The 19328-nt window shown below is 38.7% G+C and overlaps 1 protein-coding gene across 13 annotated transcripts in view; it reads left to right on the top strand.

The window, feature by feature from the left end:
• The window catches only part of EMSY (EMSY transcriptional repressor, BRCA2 interacting), a 91647-nt gene that overhangs the window by 56549 nt on the left and 15770 nt on the right, over positions 1 to 19328 (top strand). For all 13 annotated transcript variants that reach the window (XM_004589868.4, XM_058663616.1, XM_012928320.3 and 10 more), the window contains 3 exons: positions 5640 to 5776; positions 8464 to 8637; positions 11459 to 11657. In XM_004589868.4, coding sequence (XP_004589925.2) covers positions 5640 to 5776; positions 8464 to 8637; positions 11459 to 11657 — 510 coding nt within the window. The remainder of the gene's footprint in view (positions 1 to 5639; positions 5777 to 8463; positions 8638 to 11458; positions 11658 to 19328) is intronic.

The raw sequence follows: 19328 nt of genomic DNA on the forward strand, positions 1-19328 counted from the left end.
ATTGCAGGCAGCTGCTCATCCCACCACAGTGGCCCGTGCTTATGCAGTTTTTCAATTACTCATAGCCACATTTCTCTGGGCAAAGTAATGTAAAACATTACCTACAAGGCAAAATTGTTAAGATAATTTCAGAATCTGTGATTTGTAAAAGCTAGCCCATAAATTTGTGATCATTAAGTACATCCACCATACTGCTCAAAGTTTCATAGGCATCTTTTTAGAAACCATGAGTTCCTGGAATGCATTCAAATCACAGCCCATTGTGGTATAAATGTGAATGACAGTTATTTGTACCTATTGTTTCTTGATTCTTTTAAATAAAGCTATATAGTTAGATCTAGTCAGATATTGTGTAAGGTGTCATGACACATAGGGATGTACATGAATTTCATTCTCCATCCTAAAGGATGCCAAACAGATGAGCTTGTATACATTCTGTTCTGCCATGACAGGTATAGATCAACTACTGAGAAAGCAGAAGATGACCTCTTCTTTTGTAATTAATAATACTTCTTCACTATAAGTTAGATATTCCTTGAGACGTAGAAACATGATCATTGGACTTTCAGAGATTTATAACTGCGTAGTCTAGACACAAATTATATTCTATTTTAGTGTGGTGTTGCATTCGCTTTTTTCTTTTTTTTTAAGATTTATTTATTTATTTTTAATTTATTTTATTTTATTGTATAGTTGTTGACAATCTTTACATAGTTAATTATGGTTTACAAAAAAAAAAGGTTCGGGGGTATAGGGAAGTGGGTAATACTATTATGTCCATATTGTTTCCATTGTGTAACTGAGGTAAAGGGGGATATTGAGGGAGAAGCCCCACCCGGTTTCCTGCCCACCCCAAGTCCCGGATGTGGGGCATGCTCTGAGATATTTGCTCAAGTGGTTTTAATAGTTCTCCAGTTATGAATCGCTGCCATTTTCGTTCAATGAGGTCGTCCACTGATTGATATGGTCCATCATAAAGTCTCCACTTGCCCAGTTTTTCACTGCCAACATATAGCTGATATGAATGATTGACCTATTCTGTCTTCTGTCTTTTCTTGGTTAGAGTTCTGAGTCCAGCAGTTCAATTGGGGAGATCTCCAAAGAAACTTTGAGGTATTCCCAGACTAGATTCTTGTATGTTCTAGCAAGCACAGGGCCTGGCACAGTCCCTGACCCCGATCAGCTGGTGGTTTCAATTGTTGGGTTGTTTCGGTTTTCAGTCCCGAGTTGCACTGGAACCAATGGGTGTTGCAGTCCAGTCTGGTTCTGCCCAGCACATACTCAGCCCTTCAACCAGTGGGAGCTGCAGCCTAGTCGGGGCGACCCACAATAACCCCCACCAGGCCCGCCCCCTACCCTGGCTTGCCAGTATGTGTAGCAGTAGACCAGTCTGTCCCCCATCCTATTTGGCTCTTGTACTTGTCAATGGGTATTAAAGCTTTGTTCCCTCTAACCAGCTCAACCATCCAGCCCTCACGGATGTTGTTGAGTGCCTCTCTGTCTAGCCATCCCAGCCCCCATCCTAGTTTTCATGCCCTCCCGTGGGAGTGGTAACCCAAGAGGGGGGAACCCACTGTTTCCCTCCCAGGTCTCTCTCAATCCCAGTTGATGCACTCTTCGGGTGGTTCTGTGGTTTGACTTGACAGAATTAGCCCCCAGTGCCAGCTTCTGCCATCTGATGCTGTGGCTAAGCCCTAACAACCCTCACCCACTCTAATTTATGCTTGCACCAGTAGGAACGATCAGCCCAGCCTGGCTTTTCCCTGATCTAGTCCACATGCGGCGCACATGTGTTGTAGCCCTGCTTAGTCTGGTCTGTCCCCATCCCAGCCCACGCTCTCCAGTGGGAGTAGCTGTCCAGCGAGGAGACCAGCCCCTTAATCCCCCTGCCAGCTGTGCCCCCTCCCTTGCTGGATCTCACGTGTGCTGGTTGGGTGCTGCAGTCAAATCCAGTACAGGCAACCACGCCCTGGCATTCCATAATGTGTACTGGTTTTGTCACGACCAAACCCGGCTCAACCCACACTCTGTTCTGGTGATCGAATTTGCCAGTGGATGACGTGAACTGATTCAGCCTGGTCTGCCCCTGACCCATGCCGAATGTGTGCCAGTGGGAAACTTTCCATGGCCTCTTCTGGGCTGTTTCCTATCATGCTTCTTGCGCTTACCTGCAGGGACTGTGTCCTGCCAGAGAAGTTGCCCAGGCTCCTCCATCAGAACCCCTTCCAATGCCAGATTTTGCGCATACCAGGGGGTCCTTGAGCCAACCCTACTCAGTTCACCTCCTGTCCTAGCAGGAACAGTGGCTTTTCCTGGCTGGCTTTCACCCCATTCTGGTTCTTGTTGTTGGATGTTTCAGCCCAGCCATGGCTCATCCATACCCACATATAGCTCACACATGGCTCAGTAGGGGGTTGAGACCTAGCCTAGTCAGTCCCACATCTACCCTGGTCCTCCAAGACACCAGATGGTGTTGGGGTCTGAACTGGCCTGGTGCATCCAATCCCAGCCCACACTAGTGCCTTGGGTGACTACAACTGTTTCCTAGATAGAATGCAGCCCCCATTCCAGCATACACGCCCCTTGGTGGGAACCTCAACCCAGTTAGGGTGTCCCCTTACATTCCCAATTGGGCCTCTTCCTAGCCGTAAATCACGCACCTGCCCGTGGTTGCTCTGAGGACCAGTAGGTGCAAGAGCCTAGCTCTGCATGACCTGTGCTCCATGCTGGTTTCTAGTTTTGCTTGTAGGCTAAGGTTTGCTCAGTCCTGCCCAGTACATTCCGCTCCATTACCAATTTACACATCTTGGAGCTATTATGCCCTGCTTGTCTGACCCCCAGATCTGGACCACGTGTTCACCAGCGAGAGCTATGACTCACCAGGGGAGTTTCCCAAGTTCCTCCACTTGATCCACTCCCAGACCCAGTTCTCATACATGCCAATGGGTTTTAGGCCAGTGCCCGGTGTACTCTGGCCTCCCATTTGGCCTTGTATGAGGTGGTGAATGTTGCAGCCCCCCCCCACACCCTATTTAGGATGCAGATTTGGGTGCTGCTGCCTTGCCCAGTCCAGTCTGTCGTGGGTCCCTTTACCTGTGATTGATGGCAGGCTCCTTGGTCACACCTAACTTAGTCCATAACCATAACTTTTAGGTTTACCAGTGGGGCTAAACTTTCTACAGGGTGTGGCCCACACATCCTGCACAGAATCCACCCCAGGATAAGGTTCTAGAGTGCTAGTTGATATTATGGCCCTGCCTAATGTGACCAGTCTCCTGAACCATCATCATGTCAGGCAAGACAATATCCTGCTAGACAAGCCTGAGCTTATCTTTTGCATGATAGGTGTTCACAGCTCAGCATTGTTAAGTGATTAGAAGTTCTTCAAAGGAAGAGTTACTGGCATTGGGAATCTTTAGGATTGTCTCAGATCCCAAAAACAGTGGGGTCAGCCTGGAGCTACCAAAGCAGCTATTCGGACAACCAATACCCCAGAGCTCCCCTGCCAGGTGGCCAGCAGGCACAGCCTAGCGCCAAATGGCTCACTGGCCGCCCGGGCCCAGCTCACCATGAGCAGTAGCTGACTCTCCTCAGGCCAAACTGAAGCGTCTGGAACTCCATCCGAGTCTTCCTCATGTGTGGCTGGGTACCAAGCACTTTGCTGTCTACCTTGCCTTTTGACATACGTTGACAGGAAGCTTCATTGGCAGTGGAACAACTGAAACTCACACTGCCCTCTTACAGGCTGCTGGTGCAGCAGGGAACTGGCTTCACTCACTGTGCCATAATGCTGGTTCCAGAATTTTAGTAGACATTTTAGTAGATATAAATGTAATTTTCCTTTTAAACAAGTGTTTTCAGTAAAGGCCCTTTGCTTTGGTGTAGAGCTATCATCATGGCTTAACATTTCATTTAGGTACTCTAAAAATACTTCTCATTAAACAAATATTTTGTGAAACTAGGTCTACACAGTCAGTCACAGAGGGATTGGAGCTAATTAAAAGTTAAAAGTTGATATGTGTATAATGGGTAACTTGGTTTTTGTGACTCTTCACAAAGGAAATAAAGGGATAAAAAGTTATAAAACTAGTCCATAGATAAAACTGTTATTATTTAGCCTCTCAGTGTGATCTTGGACTGGTAAGATGTTGGATAATGGAAAATAAATTATAATGATATTTTTGTAACAAGATTTTTCAAAAGTAACATGTAATTAGAGTTTTATTTTATACTTTTTTGAGAAACAGAAAGACAGAGAAAGAGAAAAATGTCAATTACAAGTTCATTTTCCAAATGCCCAGAATAAGTGAGGCCAAACACAGGAGCTGCAAACTCAATCTAGGTCTTAGATGGGGAGTAGGGATCACCTACATACCTTGTGAGTCTGCATTAGCAGGAAGCTGGAGTCAGGAGCTTGAGGCAGGTGTAGAACATAGGCCATCCAGCATGGGATATTCGCATCATAACTGGCGTCTTAATTCCTAGGCCAGACACTTGCTCTGGTACCTCGAACATTCTTACTCTTAGCACAGAATTATTTCTAAAACTCTAGGAAAGAATGACAAGATTTTCCTGTTGAAGAAATTAAGCATTTTTTCTTTCTGAGAATGTATTTTTCTGGGCCCAGTTTGATGGCTCAATTGTTTAATCCTCCCCTTGCAAGTGCTGGGATCCCATGTCCCAGCTGCTCCACTTCCAGTAAGCTCTCTGCTTCTGACCTGGGAAAGAAGTGGAGGATGGCCTGAAGCCTAGGCCCCTGTACCCCTGTGGGAGACCCAGAAGAAACTCCTGACTCTTGGCTTCTTGCATCGGGTCAGCTCTGGCCATTATGCCCATTAGGGAAGTGAATCAGTGTGTCTCCTCTGTAACTGTGCCTTTCCAATAAAAATAAATCAATCTTTGGGGAAAAAATATTTTACTGATTTTTATTGGAAAGGCAGAGTTACCGAGAAAAGGAGACAGGAAGATCTTCTACCCTCTGATTCACTCCCCAAATGGCAATGGTGGCTGTAACTGAACCAGTCCAAAGCCAGGAGCCAGGATCTTTTTCCAGGTATCCCATACAGGTGCATGCACCCAAGGATTTGGGCCCTCCTCCTCTGCCTTCCCAGGCCATTAATATGAAGATGGATTGGAAGTGGAGCTGCCAGGACTCAAACTGGCACCTATATAGGGTGCTGGCCTCATAGGCTGAGGCCTAACTGTGGCCCTGACCGCAGGTCATATTCTGTGCTTAGTCATTTAACTTACGATACAGTTCTCTGAAAGAAGAATACCAGCCACATAAATAAAATATTGAATTAGGAGAGAAAGATGTAATGGAATAGAGTATGATTTGTTCATTTAACTGGTCAGGTAAAGGAATATTGACAGTGATATTTTTGAATTCGGAGTTTGTTGGGTAGCTTCCCAAATGTCAAAAGATGACTGACTACTTGAAGAGCCAGTCTGTAATAATTTCATTTTTAGAGTAGCATATTTATTATTCCAAGCCTTCATTCCATCCTTATCATAGCCTTAGTATCATCTGGGGATGACCTTGATTTATATGCATTAATTGTGTACAACATAAGCAGAAAAATATATTCAAATGTCACTAGTCTTTAACTCAGGCCTCCTTTTCTTCCTCCTTCTCTAAGGAACGACTACCAAAATCACTACAATCCCAATGACTTCCAAGCCCAATGTGATTGTTGTACAAAAGACTACAGGAAAAGGAACGACCATTCAAGGCCTCCCAGGCAAAAATGTTGTCACAACATTGCTAAATGCTGGAGTAAGTAAGAGTTTGAACCTCACATTCAGCAATCAATTGAGGATTTTAAACACCAGCTATATAAATATTGCCGAAGAACTTTAGCACTCCACAATAGCCAGAATAGCTGCATATACTGCTACTGTGATATCATGACTACTAACACACCACCAACTGATGCTGTTTTTCACAGTAATTTCTAAAATACATTGTTCATAATTCCTCATTGCTAAATTTAGATATTTAGCTTGTGACCATATTTAGATATTTAGCTTGGGTCCTGATGGGAAATTCCATTGTAGTTAACTGCAAGAGGCTTATGTTGGAAAAAAATTTCATTTTATCTACTACTTGGTCTAAGTTGAACAGAGAGAAGTATTTACATAGTAATCCAAACAAAAGCCAGGATTGAGATTCAGATTTTTGGAACCCTTTTCAGTGTTTTGCAGCTTAATAGCATTTGGTATATGAAGGGACTTCAAAAAATTCACAGAAAAGTAGAATGAAAAGATAAGTATATTTTGTTGCAAAAAAAAAAAAAGGAAATCTATGCAAACTTTTCCATAATATGTGTTTGTATAAAACTTGTATGCATGGATTTAAAAATTTTTTGGCATTAAGTGCACTTATCTTTTAGTTCTATTTTCTGTAAATGTTTTGAGGTTAGGAATGAATGCCAAACGTTCACAGAGATCTCAGAGTCATGTGTATCACAGCTGTCCGATGGATCTGAGCAGCATCTTAGTAAATGAAGCAAATCAACACAAGATGATATGAAACCTCTTCTTCACACACAGACATGAGTGTCTGTTCTTGTTTTTTGCTCATGTGTACAAGCTTACAGCACTCATCAGAAGAGCTTTTTCAGAAAATAACCTGGTGATTGTAATGTTTCATTTGGAATGGGTCATCATTCTTGGGACAGAGTTTTATTAAGCTATTTCATAGGTGTGCATGCCCACTTGCAAGCTAACAGTTCCTGGCAAATAAACCGAAACTATTTCCAGAGATACAAATATGAAGGATATGTGTGTGTTGAAATAAGTAATCAGATGATTGGCAGTCACTTCATGTTTCTCTTAAATAATTTAGAGCAGGTATTTGCACTTATGATGTTTGTAATCATATTTAGTTCTGATTTCAGAGGAAATAATTTTGAACCAGGTCACCTGGGTGCTTTGTTTTTACTGGCTGCCAAGTTTAAATGGCTGCACATTTTTATGATAGCAGTTAAACAGTAAGAAAAAAATAACAGGCAAAAAATCTCAGGCTTTTTAATTTCCTTTTTAATTTTTTGATTTTAAATGATTTAGTAAAATTGTATTTTAATATAATTAAGTTCAGTAAAAAGACATTGAACTCATGAATGGCTAGAAATGACACTTTAAAATGAAAATGAAAATATAGAAAATGTGTTTAAGCTACCTAGCTAATCAACTGAAGTAATATTAGTAACATAATGATAATGAAATGTGGAGAATAACCTAAATTTTTCTTTCCATATTGCTATGTAATCTTAGAACTAACATCAGTCTAGTTACTGTTTTTATCTTTTGTCCATACTTTTTCAGACATTCTACTATGTATTTTGTATAAGTTCTGTTTGTTTATTTATATGAAAGACAGAGTGACAGATTTTCTAGCCCCTGTTTCACTCCCTAAATGCTTGCAACAGCCAGGAATATACCAGTCCAAGTTCAGGTACCAAGAACTCTGTCTGGGTCTGCCATGTGAGTAACAGAAACCTAGGCACTTGTATCATCATCTGCTGCCTCCCAGGTACATTGACAGGAAGCTGGATAAAAAACAGAGGCAGGACTTGATCCCAGTTACTTTTGCTATGGGACATGGGCAACCTAAATGGTGACTTAACTTTCTGTGTTACAACACCCACCCTATACTGTATATTACTGTTATTTGATGGACCTGGCACAATACCCTATTGGCTAAGTCCTTGTCTTGTATGCGCTGGTCTACCAAAAGGGCACTGGTTTGTGTTCCAGTTGCTCCAGTTCCCATCCAGCTCTCTGTTTGTGGCCTGGGAAAGCAATAGAGGGATGGGCCAAAGCCTTAGGACCCTGCATCTGCGTGAGAGACCTGAAAGAAGCTTCTGGCTCCTGACTTTGGTTTGGCTCAGCTCCAGCTGTTGCAGCCATTTGAGGAGTGAATCAGCAGGTGTCTCTCCTCTCTGTAAATCTGCCTTTCCAATAAAAATAAATAAATTTTAAAAAAAGATTTCATGTATGTGGAACTTAAGTTTATTTTGTATGAACCATTTAAATACTAGTATATTACACAGAAATGTTAAATTGCTTAAGTATTTAATTCAGAGGAATTAGAACATAAAGAATAATATGGAAAGATAAGGTGCTGTCGAGGATAAGGTTTGTAATTCCAACTGTTAGAGATACCATTGTGAATATTTTAGGATCTATATATATTCCAAGATTTTCTGATTTGTGTTCTATCAGTAGGATGGTATGATAAATCTTCTTACATCATTTTTTAAAATGTACTGATTGATTTCTTTTTTGGGAATAGAAGTTGATCAGATCATTTCAACTAAGTCTAAGATTTTTAATCACCTATGGACAGTATATTTTCTTTTTCCATTATCTCTGTAAAAACATTTTGTGATTTTTCAGTAAGACTGTTATTTTCATTTAAATGTGTATAATTCTCTTACATAATCATTGACTTAAATTTAGGGGGAAAAAACTCTTCAGACAGTACCCACAGGAGCCAAGCCGGCCATCATTACTGCTACAAGGCCGATCACCAAAATGATTGTGACTCAGCCAAAAGGAATAGGTTCCACTGTTCAGCCAGCAGCTAAAATCATCCCAACAAAAATTGTTTATGGGCAGCAAGGGAAAACACAGGTATGCAATAAAATATGGCAATTTTTTTCTTGGCTTTTGTTTTTAAGTTTCTAAAATTCCCAGGTAGAGATTTAAAGGAAAAGATAATCTTTTAAAAACTTAATAATCTTAAGAAAATCTGATTATTTGAATTTAAGACTTATTAATCATCTGTTCTAAAAAAATCTGTTTTTCTCTTCTATATGTGTGTGCTTATGTATTTATGCTTATATTTTATATATCATGTATTTATGCTTATATGCTTATATTGCATATTATATATAATATATTCCTATAATACACACCATACATAAGCATATCATATACACTTATAAATTATACACAACATACACTTATATACACTATATTATATATATGATATATAATCATACACTATGTTATATATGATCCATAATATATAAGTATATACATGCATGAGTATATTATATATATGCACATATGTGTGTATATATGTATGTATGTATTATGTATGTATTTCCGCCACGTTATAAGCAAAGATTAGGGGAAGAATCCCCTTGGAGTGAAACTTGCTGATGGTGTGCATTGTAACTTGAGGAGTAGGTTGTTGGCAGAAGATGGTAGTTTTATAGAACCTGTGAAAGCATATTTTTGTATACTAACATGGCCATCTAAAGCACTTTATTCACTTGAACCCTGTCTAATAGTGAAGTCAGTGATCCGTTAATTCTTCAGTCAAGAAAAGAGAAGTCAACTTTTCGGAAAGTTTACCTAGGAATTTAAGGTTCAGGATCTAATTTTGTGGTGTTTAGGCTATTGATTGATTTGTCAGTACCTTGAATTGCTTCTCTGAGACTTATCTGAGATAATATCCTAAAATTTTGGTAAGGATATTAATTTACCCATAGACTTAGGTTTATTGGCAAATTATAATAATTTGTCATTAGAACCTGTTCTGTCAGAATGGTAAACAAATAATTTATATTATTTAAAACATAAGTCTTTTTTATATTCTTTTTATTGTAGTTTTTTTTTTTTTTATTATTGCATTATGTGACAGTTACATAGGCTCTGGGTTTCCCCCATACCCTCCCCATACCCTTCCCCCATGGTGGATTCCTCCACCTTGTTGCAATATTACAGTTTAAATTCAATCAAGATTCTTTCCTTGCAAACTTATGCCAAGTATAGAGTCCAGCATCTTATTGTCTAGATAAGTTGAACAGTTTCTTGGTGAGACCATTTCTGGTCTGAAGCTAGAGCTGGTAGAATATCGTCCCAGTCAATTAAGAATCCCGACATAACATCAACAACGATTTACATCATTATGGAATTGACATGGTTTTGAGTAACCAATATGTTAAAAGAAAAAAAAATGCAAGTTCTTAGCCACATCCTGTGATTAGCTTGTTGATATTTCAATTTTAGTTTATATAGAGAGCCGGCTGTTATACCCCTTAAAACGGCTATGAGGTACTATTCAGCTGTCTCGCATCTATTTTCATTTTAGTATTTAGCTGTAAAACGTAAGTTTTATAGTTAAGTCCAAATTGCCTGTTGCGTTCTCCCATGACAATTTCATTTATGCCATAATAAAAACTGATTTCATTCTTGCACTTGGAAATAAGTGAGTTCATGTGTCTGAAAATGTTTAGAATCTTATATAGGGTAGAAATAAAAATAATTGTGATAAAATGACATTTTCATTTCATCGATCCAATTGAAATCAACTTCTAGGTTCTAAGTTTTAAGGTGGAATGGTATGGTTTGAACTTTTCTTATTACACTTATTCCAGTGTCTGTGGTTGTGCTTTTTGCCACAAAACATTCCATTGTTACTTATGATAGTGCCTAAATTGGTGTTCATTCTCCAACAAGTTCTTTATAGAATGTGTATATTTCAAGCAAGCTTTGCACATGTCTTGAGGAGGTGAATTAATGCAAACAAACTTGAAGAACAGTGGGTTAAGTAAAATAGGGTTTTATTTTTATTAGTTTGATAAAAGTTCAGAAGGAGGGAGACCTTGACTGATTCTATGGTTTGAAAATTCCATTGGGACACGGAAATACAAATAGCCCATGTTCACTCTTTTATATGGGACCTAAAATTAAAAAAAAAAAAAAAAGAAAAGAAATAAAAACAACCAAATGCTTCTGTGTTACTAGTTTTGCTGCAAAGATTGCGTTGTTGTGGTTGTTGCTGTTTTAAATCCACAAATTTCCATGGCAATCTAGGTTTCTTGTCTTTTTTTGTTTGGCCATCCTTTGCTTGTGGCTGTTACTCTACTAGAGTATACATATTGTGTAGGCAAGAAAACACATGCAGAGACTCATATTAGAATCATGGCCATTATAAACTTGCATGTAGTTTTCAAAGCATTTTAAGTAGCAGTTATTTAAGAAAAATGTATTTATTTATTTGAAAGAATTAGAGAGAGTGATATCTTCCATGTGGTTGTTCATTCGCCAAATAGCAGAGTCAGGAATCTGAAACTTCATACAGGTCTCCCATATAGGTAATAGCAGTCCAAATGCTTGAGCCATCTTCCGTTGCTTTTCCAGGCACATTAGCAGCAGCTGGGTCAGAAGTGGAGCAGACAGGATACTAATGAGTGCCAGCCTGAGATGCTGGTGTTACAGGTGGTGGCTTAACTCATTCCAAAACAGTGCAGTCCCCCAATGTAACTACAATTTATTTGTAAATTGAGTTAGTCTTTGATGAGCAATGGTTTGCCCAAAGCACAGTAAGTGTATAGAATCCTATTTTTCATATCAGAAAAATACTGATACATGGCCTTGAAAGTTGAGTAGTTTAAATGTGCTCTAGAATTTTATCTGGATATATTTCTGCCTTTCTTTTTAGGTTCTTATTAAACCCAAACCAGTAACATTTCAAGCCACAGTTGTTAGTGAACAAACAAGGCAGTTGGTAACAGAAACATTACAGCAAGCATCCAGGGTAGCAGAGGCTGGTAATTCATCTATTCAAGAAGCAAAGGAAGAACCACAAAGTTATACAGATAGTAGTTCCTCTTCTACAGAGTCTTCTCAGAGTTCCCAAGGTAAGATGCGTTTTTCTTCTGATTTATATAAACATAGCTGACATATTTTCAAACAGAATTTGCTCTAAGGATTTCAAAACATTCTTGTATTGCTTTTATCCTATGGGCCAGTTCTTTTTAGCTTATTTGTCTGATGTTTAATCAGTGAACTAAGATTTCAATTTTGGTAAAATTTACCGTTCTTTTCTGTGTCGCATGTGTTCGTCAGATGACTGGTAAGCCTTAGATGATAATTTCATCATGTAGGTAATAATAAATTGAATAGAACTCTGCCAATTTCTGATTTTCCTGTTCTTCCTGCTTGGTTTTGGTAGGGAGGGGAAGCAGTATGCACAAAAGTAAGTACACCTTTTGAAATGGTTATTGCTGAGCTCCAAGAAAGAAGCCAGGGGGCCAGAAGTGGGCAGTATGATAGACTGTTCATTGTGGGGCAGGATGTAGTCATGCCCACTGACATGCCGTAGGTTAATATGTGCCTCCTTTCATTTTCTGAAGTTCCCAGATGATAGTTGTATGATTATCCTAATTATAAGGAAGGTTCCTTAGATGAGAAATGCTTGTCCTTGGTGTTTTTTAGCATTCTTCTAAGAAGGTGCTTGAAATAAACTTAAGATCATAGGTTTGAAATCTTCTGTAAATCTGGGATTCATGTCTCAGTTACCTTAACAATCCTTTTATCAGAGTATGGATTAAGTAGATCTCTTTTGAAAAAATATTTAAGACTACAAGTGTTTCAGACTTGGTATTTTTTCAGATCTTGGAATACACATACACACACACACATATGTTTTGGGAATCGGACTCAACTTTGAACACAAAATTGACTTTCATCATACACTCCTTATTTACCAAGGCTAAATATAACTTATATTTTTAGTATGCCTCTATTTTGACCGTGATCTTTCATCACATGATTCAGGAGTGGAATTTTCTACTTGGGAAACCTTATTGGTGCTCAAAAAGATTCAGATTTTAGAGAATTTCAAATATCAGATTTTTGAATTAGGAATGTTCAACCTGTATATTTGTGCCTGTGCTTACGTGCTCATGTGCATGTAAGCAAAACTATCTTCTCTTCTTTCTTCACTCACTTCATTTCTTCTCCCTGCCTCCCCTCTAGCCTCACTGGAATGATTTTTTTTTTTTTTTTTTGCATTAGAGTAAGCTTTATTTTAGGATTGAAATTCCTCCCATCAGACAGTAAGTCCCGGGACAAACCCAGAGATTCAATTCCCAGTGAATTCCCGAGGCGACAGCAGCAGCAGGGAACCCCAGAATTAGCACTGCCCCCCAAAAGGCCCGCCAGACACCCCTGGAGAGCTTCGAGGTATACCCTTTCTGGGCCTCCATCTAGCTGCCTCGCGCCTGCCTTCAGACCTGGAGGGATACCATACCCCATTCACTCGATGCTTTTCTCATTTGTGTGGAATGATTTTTATAAAGATTTATTTTATTTATTTTAAAGACAGAGTTACAGAAAAAGTGTAAACAAAGAATGAGGAGGGAGGAATGAAGGGAGAGAGAGAGAGAGAGATTGATTTTCAATCTGCTTGGTTGATTCCCCAAATGACTGCAATGGTCAGGGCTGGGCCAGGACCAAACCAGGAGCCTGGAACTCCATATGGGTGTTCTAGGTGGGTGGCAGGAGCTCAAGCAATTGGGCTGTCTTTTGCTGATTCCTCAGGTGTATTATCAGAGAGCTGGCTCCTGAGTGAAGCAGCCCAAGCTCCAGCCAGCACATACATGGAATACTGGCATTGCAGATGGTGGTTTAACCCATTGCACAACATCAGCTATTGGAGTGATTTCTTCCATCCTTAAGTTTTCTATTGCTGATTGTCATGTGGCATGAGTATTTATTTCTTGTTTTTATATTTATTATTTTAACTCTTCAATAGAGTTCTTATCAGATTAGTGTTGCATGGTTTACATTGCTGATTATTGCATTGAGTTTGACAATTATTTATTAGTTTATACTAAGCATTGTACTGTTTCCTGTAGTGGTTGAATAAAATATACTTCTCCCCCCCCCCAGGAGTTTAATATCTTATAATAGGCAATTTTAACTTATACATGGAATTCTACTGTTAGAATTCTTTTAGGAAAAAAAAAAAACAACCACCAAAACAAAATGGCAAAAGATGAATGTTCACCCTCTAGTGAAAATGCTTCATGAAATAGATGGTAGCATTTAAAATAGTTGTAGAAGATTCATTGATGGAAACAGGAAAATGTTGACTTTAAAAGACAAGCACTATGACACTTGTTTCAGAAAGTGGATTATTTCCTTTAGAAAATTATGAATGATAGTAATATTGTATAAATCAATCTACTAAGTAATTCTATATAGACTATTTGTTAGTCTATATACTATGTATAAAGGAATAATGATTTATTCCATAGTCATTTCTTTGGAATTATCATTTTATTATATAGAAATTTACCATTTCATTATATACAAATGGTATTCTAAATTCAGCTGATGTTTGTTTTAACTTTTTAAATATATTTTTGAAAGAGAGAAAGAAATAGATGAAAGAAGATCTTCTATCTTCCATATAATATCCAGGACTGGGTCAAGCTCTAGTCAGAAGCCCAGAACTCAATCCAGGCCCCCCACTTTGGTGGAAGGGCCCCAAGTATTTGAGCCATTGTTGCTCTCTTCCAGGGTACGCATTGTAGTAAGCTAGATTGAAAGCTTGGAAACAAAACTCAAAACCTTACGTTTTGATATAGAATATGTAGGTCATCATAGGTCATCATGAATGAAGACATACTATCAGAGTACAGGTAAAATGTTTAGTTTTTGAATTAGTGTTGAAACAGGATTGGACAGGAGCAATAGATATCTATAGATTCATTATCTCAGTTCATTTTTTGAAATTGTTATTCCTTTTGCAAGGGAGGTATAAATCAATTAGTACTTCCTAAACGTGCTACTTCATCAGTTAAATCTTTAGTTTTTATTGTGAAAATGGAATAGATACTGGACTTCATATATATTTATTTATCTATTGGAAAGGCAGATTTACAAAGAGGAGATTCAGAGAGAAAGATCTTCTGTCTGCTGGTTCACTCCACAAGTGGCCACAGTGGCCAGAGCTGAGCCAGTCCAAAGCCAGGAGCCAGGATCCTCTTCTGGGTCTCCCACACAGGTGCAGGGTCACAAGGCCTTGGGCTGTCCTCGACTGTTTTCCCAGGCCACAGGCAGGAAACTAGATGGGAGGTGGAGCAGCCAAGGCAAGGACTTTAGCCACCTAGACTTCATATATTTTTATTTATTGTGTATTATTTCTGTACCAGAAATTTTTTCACAATTCAGTTTAGACATACCTAACACTGACAATATAGGAAATTTTTTTATGATTTACATTTTTCCTACCCCCCAATTTCTGTATGTCCTTTTAATATATTCTCACAAAGACAAGAGCTATGGATATATATATTGCTGTATTTCTGAAGAGAAATGAATAAAAGTTTTGGTCAGAATGACATAATGATTTTGAAAGTATATGAGGGCCATACCTAACAGGAATGTGGGTGCTATATAGCAATCTTTTTTCATTACATTGCTGCTTCCATAGCTTTCAGCCACTTTTCCCTTTTATTGTCACTGTTTTCTCTTGATGTGAATTCTAACAGAAAAGTTGCAAGCATGTAAAAAACTCCTGTGCTTACTCTACTTAAATTCACTACTTGTTTATGTTTTGTCCTGCTTGGTTTGTTATTGACTCTGCTGTGTGTACATAGTTTTTTAACATCTTAGCCGGTTGAATAAGTTATAGGTATTATGTTCCTTTATCCTAAATACATAAGTATTTATATGTCTTTATTTCTTAACATTTTTCTTTCTTTTTTTTTTAGAGCATTTGCTCTTTTACTGCCTTTTTATGTTATTTTTTCAAAAGATCTTTTTATTTTTATTTGAAAGGCAGATTTAGAGAGGAGAGAAGGAGATTTTCCATCTGCTGGTTCATTTCCCAAAATGGCCACAGTAGCCAGAGCTGGGGTGTTCCAAAGCCAGAATGCAGGAGCTTCTTCTGGGTTTCTCATGTAGGTGCATGGGCTCAAGAATTGGGCCATCTTCTGCTTTCCCAGGAGCATTAGCGAAGCGCTGAAAAAGAAGTAAAGTGGCCAGGATTTGAACCAGCAGCCATATGGGATGCTGGCACCACAGGTGGAGGCTTAACTGATTATACTATGGCACCTATCCCAGAATTTTTCTCCTCAGTATTGCAATTGTTGAAATAAAGAATTTCAATGCAGTTATGATACTATTATATAATTTACATATTCAAATATCATCAATTGTCTGTGTTCTTTATTTTTACTACCTCCCAGTCCACATTCCAGTTCAGATAATATGTTGCACTTAGCAACATGTGGCAGTTATGATTATTATTTTTTAAATATTTATTTCTTTTATTTTTGAGAAGCAGATTTACACAGAGAGACAAGCAGAGACAGAGAGACACATCTCCCATCTGTTGGTTCACCTCCCAAATGGCTGCAACAGTTGGAACTGAGTTGATCTATAGCCTGGAGCTTCTTCCATGTTTCCCACGTGTGTGTAGGGACTCAACGAGTGGAAAGCCATCTTCTACTACTTTCCAGTAGCTGGAACTTCAAGCAGCACCCATATGGAATACAAGCATTGCAGGCAGATTAGCCTGCTAAACCTCTGCCACCCCAACAGTTGTGGTTGTTTATTCTCCTTTAGTCTAGAATAGTCCCTCAACCTTTCTTTGAATTTCTTGGCTTTAATGTATTTGAATAGTATTGGTCAGTTGCTTTGTAGAATATTGTTTAATTTGATTTTGCCTGATGTTGCCTCATGATTAGATTCAGCTTGAATTCCACACATGATGTTGTGTCAGTTGTATGTTGTGTTATGAAAAAATATAGGGTGTTAGTTTGTCCTAAGATGGATATTGTTAACACTGGTCACTCGGTTGAGATGATGTCTTCCAGTTGTTTTCATAATGGAAACATATTTTGAGATTAATAGTAATTTATCAGAATGTAGCTGGAGACTATATAAGTTATGTTTATCATCAGACTCTCATCTCTGAGTTTTAACATCCATAGATGTGTTTCTGAAGTCCATTTTTCTTTATACGTTTAATAGTTGATATTTTCCTAAGAAAGAATCAGCTTTTTCTTGGCTTCAGATTTTTCTGGTAGCTTTCCCTATACAAGTTCTGGAATAAGTGTGTCTAATGTCAAGATACTGCCTTAATTTTACTTGATATGTTTAGACTTTTCTCTGCTATCTCCCATCTCCAAGGAGAAGTGTAGGCCTCATTTTTAACTCCTCAACTGTCTCTTCACAGGCTATAATAGAAGTCTTTACCATTAGCGTGTGAAGAGAATTTCTTAATCTGCCTGGGAGGGTTCATCCCTCCTTCTCTGTCATGCTTCCAATACTGCATTGTACTACTATTGATTGCTTCATTTTACAGTTTTTATTCATGTGTTACAATTGTTTCTTCTCTAGTATTGACTTCTCAAGGGTCAGCATCTTACTCATCTGTATGTATCTGACTAGGTATTTATTAAAACGTTCAGTGAATGAAAAACCTGCCGAGCAGCAACCATAATAACTGTGGCATAGGGTTAAGCATCAGCCTTACAATCTCAGTTGTGTTGCCTGGCTCTAAAGTGTTTCTTCTTTGGGGTTTCTCCCAACATTGTCTTTCAAGTAGTATACTAATGGACTGCTATAGATATTACTAGAAAGCTAGGCAACCAAGCCTAGTGGTTCAAGGTCGTACTTGTCTAGGTTACTTACTGAAAATTGGACTATTGGCTTTCTATAGCTCTTGGGTTTTTCTTCTTAAATGGGTTTCTCCTGCCCCCTGCACTTTGTCACAGGGAATGGGCAGACCTTAATGGGTTCTAGATTTATGTGGAAAATATATGAACAATTAAAAACAGTATGTGCTGCCTCATTTAAAAATGTTTTAAAGTAGATTACATAGGCCTGGCATGGTAGCCTAGTGACTAAAGTCTTTGCCTTGCATGTGCCAGGATCCCGGATGGGCACCAGTTCTAATCCCTGCTGCTCCACTTCCTATCTGGCTCCTTGCCTGTGGCCTGGGAAAACAGTTGAAGACAGCCCAATGCCTTGGGACCCTGCACCAGTGTGGGAGATCTGAAAGAGTCTCCTGGCTGGCTCCTGGCTTTGGATTGCCTCAGTTCCAGCTGTTAAGTCATTTGGGGAATGAATTGGTGGATGGAATCTCTCTCTTCTCTGTCTCTTCTTCTCTCTGTAAATCTGACTTTCCAATAAAAAAAAAAATCTTCAAAAATGAATAAGTAAATAAACAAAGTAGATTATATAAAAGGTTGTATTAAGCAAAAGGAAAGAAAACAAGGAGACAAAGCCAAAGGCTGGGATTTTCAAATGGAACAAGACATGAGACAAATGCAAAAGTGTATTTTGTAGAGACATTGCTTTGAGTAGATCCCAACTCAGTTTCTAGGATGTTTTTTCCATGAAGACCCGTAATTTCAGTAAATCAGAGTTAGGGTGAGATGTAAATCCAGATTAAGCAAACCATGCTGTTTGCTGAACTTTGCACAACTGGATGTATTGTGGAAGATGAAGAGTGAAATATGTAATGTGCAATGCCCCCCAAGTTTTTTGACCATGGAGCCTTCTTTTGCAGAACACCTAGAGGAACTAATGTTCTCGGAAGATTTTGGATGATGTTGTCTAGGCAATTAAATACTGTGAAGGGCTTGAGCTTTATGACAGTGCTTAACAGAAAGATACATTTTCCATTTTAGGTTTAGTTTAGAAGAGACGTTTTCCTTGAGCAACGTATCTTGGAGTCATTTTTGTGTGAGGTATGGTTAGAGGAGACAGGATATTCATAAAGAAGAGAAGATGGAGTGAGTTGGGTTGATGGAGGACATGGGATTAGCTGTTAGTTATCTTGAGACTGAGGTGTAGAACAGGGAAACAGTTGGGTTTTGTGGATATCTAGATGCACACTAGTGCCACTGTGTAGAATTCTTAGGGGTATTTTTCTTACTGTCATAGTTGTATAGAGATGGAAGGAAATTAGTGAGCTAGCAAATAGTTCTTTAGTGCTCGAGTTCTCTGACTGGCTGGATATTATTGTGAGGATTTTAGTATAGGACTGATGACAGCATTAAGCCAACTTTAAGTTTTTTGTTTTTTTCAGTCAAAGAAGTTTTAAGATACTATGAACATGTGAAATAGATCTTTGGTTTTTAAAAAAATTTAGAGATGCTCTTATAGAGATGCCTGAATCTGCCTTTGGCTAAAATGCTAAAGTGTGTCTCTAGTACCTAACGTGCAATGTATGTTCAATAAGTACTGATTAAATGGAACTACCTCCCTTAAGCAGGGGGCTCTAGTGAACTCGGAGTCCTGCTGTCCCAGTCATTGCGCTGTTTGCTCCAGTGGCAGATTTGATAGGCAGTAAATTTATCTAGGTCTCAGGATACCCCAAAAATAGTGAGAGGAATTAGTCAAGGTGTGGTTTTCACTTAGATTCACACTCATTTTTGTGTCACAGCTGTTGAGGTTGCTGTAGTTTGGTTTTCTTTTCTTGAATATGGATAGAAAGAAACAGAAAAATCTCCCTAGTCCCTAATGGATGATGTTATTTGGGGGACAAGCCTCTGATAGGTGCTGTC

Source organism: Ochotona princeps, chromosome 4, assembly GCF_030435755.1.
Source record: "Ochotona princeps isolate mOchPri1 chromosome 4, mOchPri1.hap1, whole genome shotgun sequence".
Classification (NCBI taxonomy): domain Eukaryota; kingdom Metazoa; phylum Chordata; class Mammalia; order Lagomorpha; family Ochotonidae; genus Ochotona; species Ochotona princeps.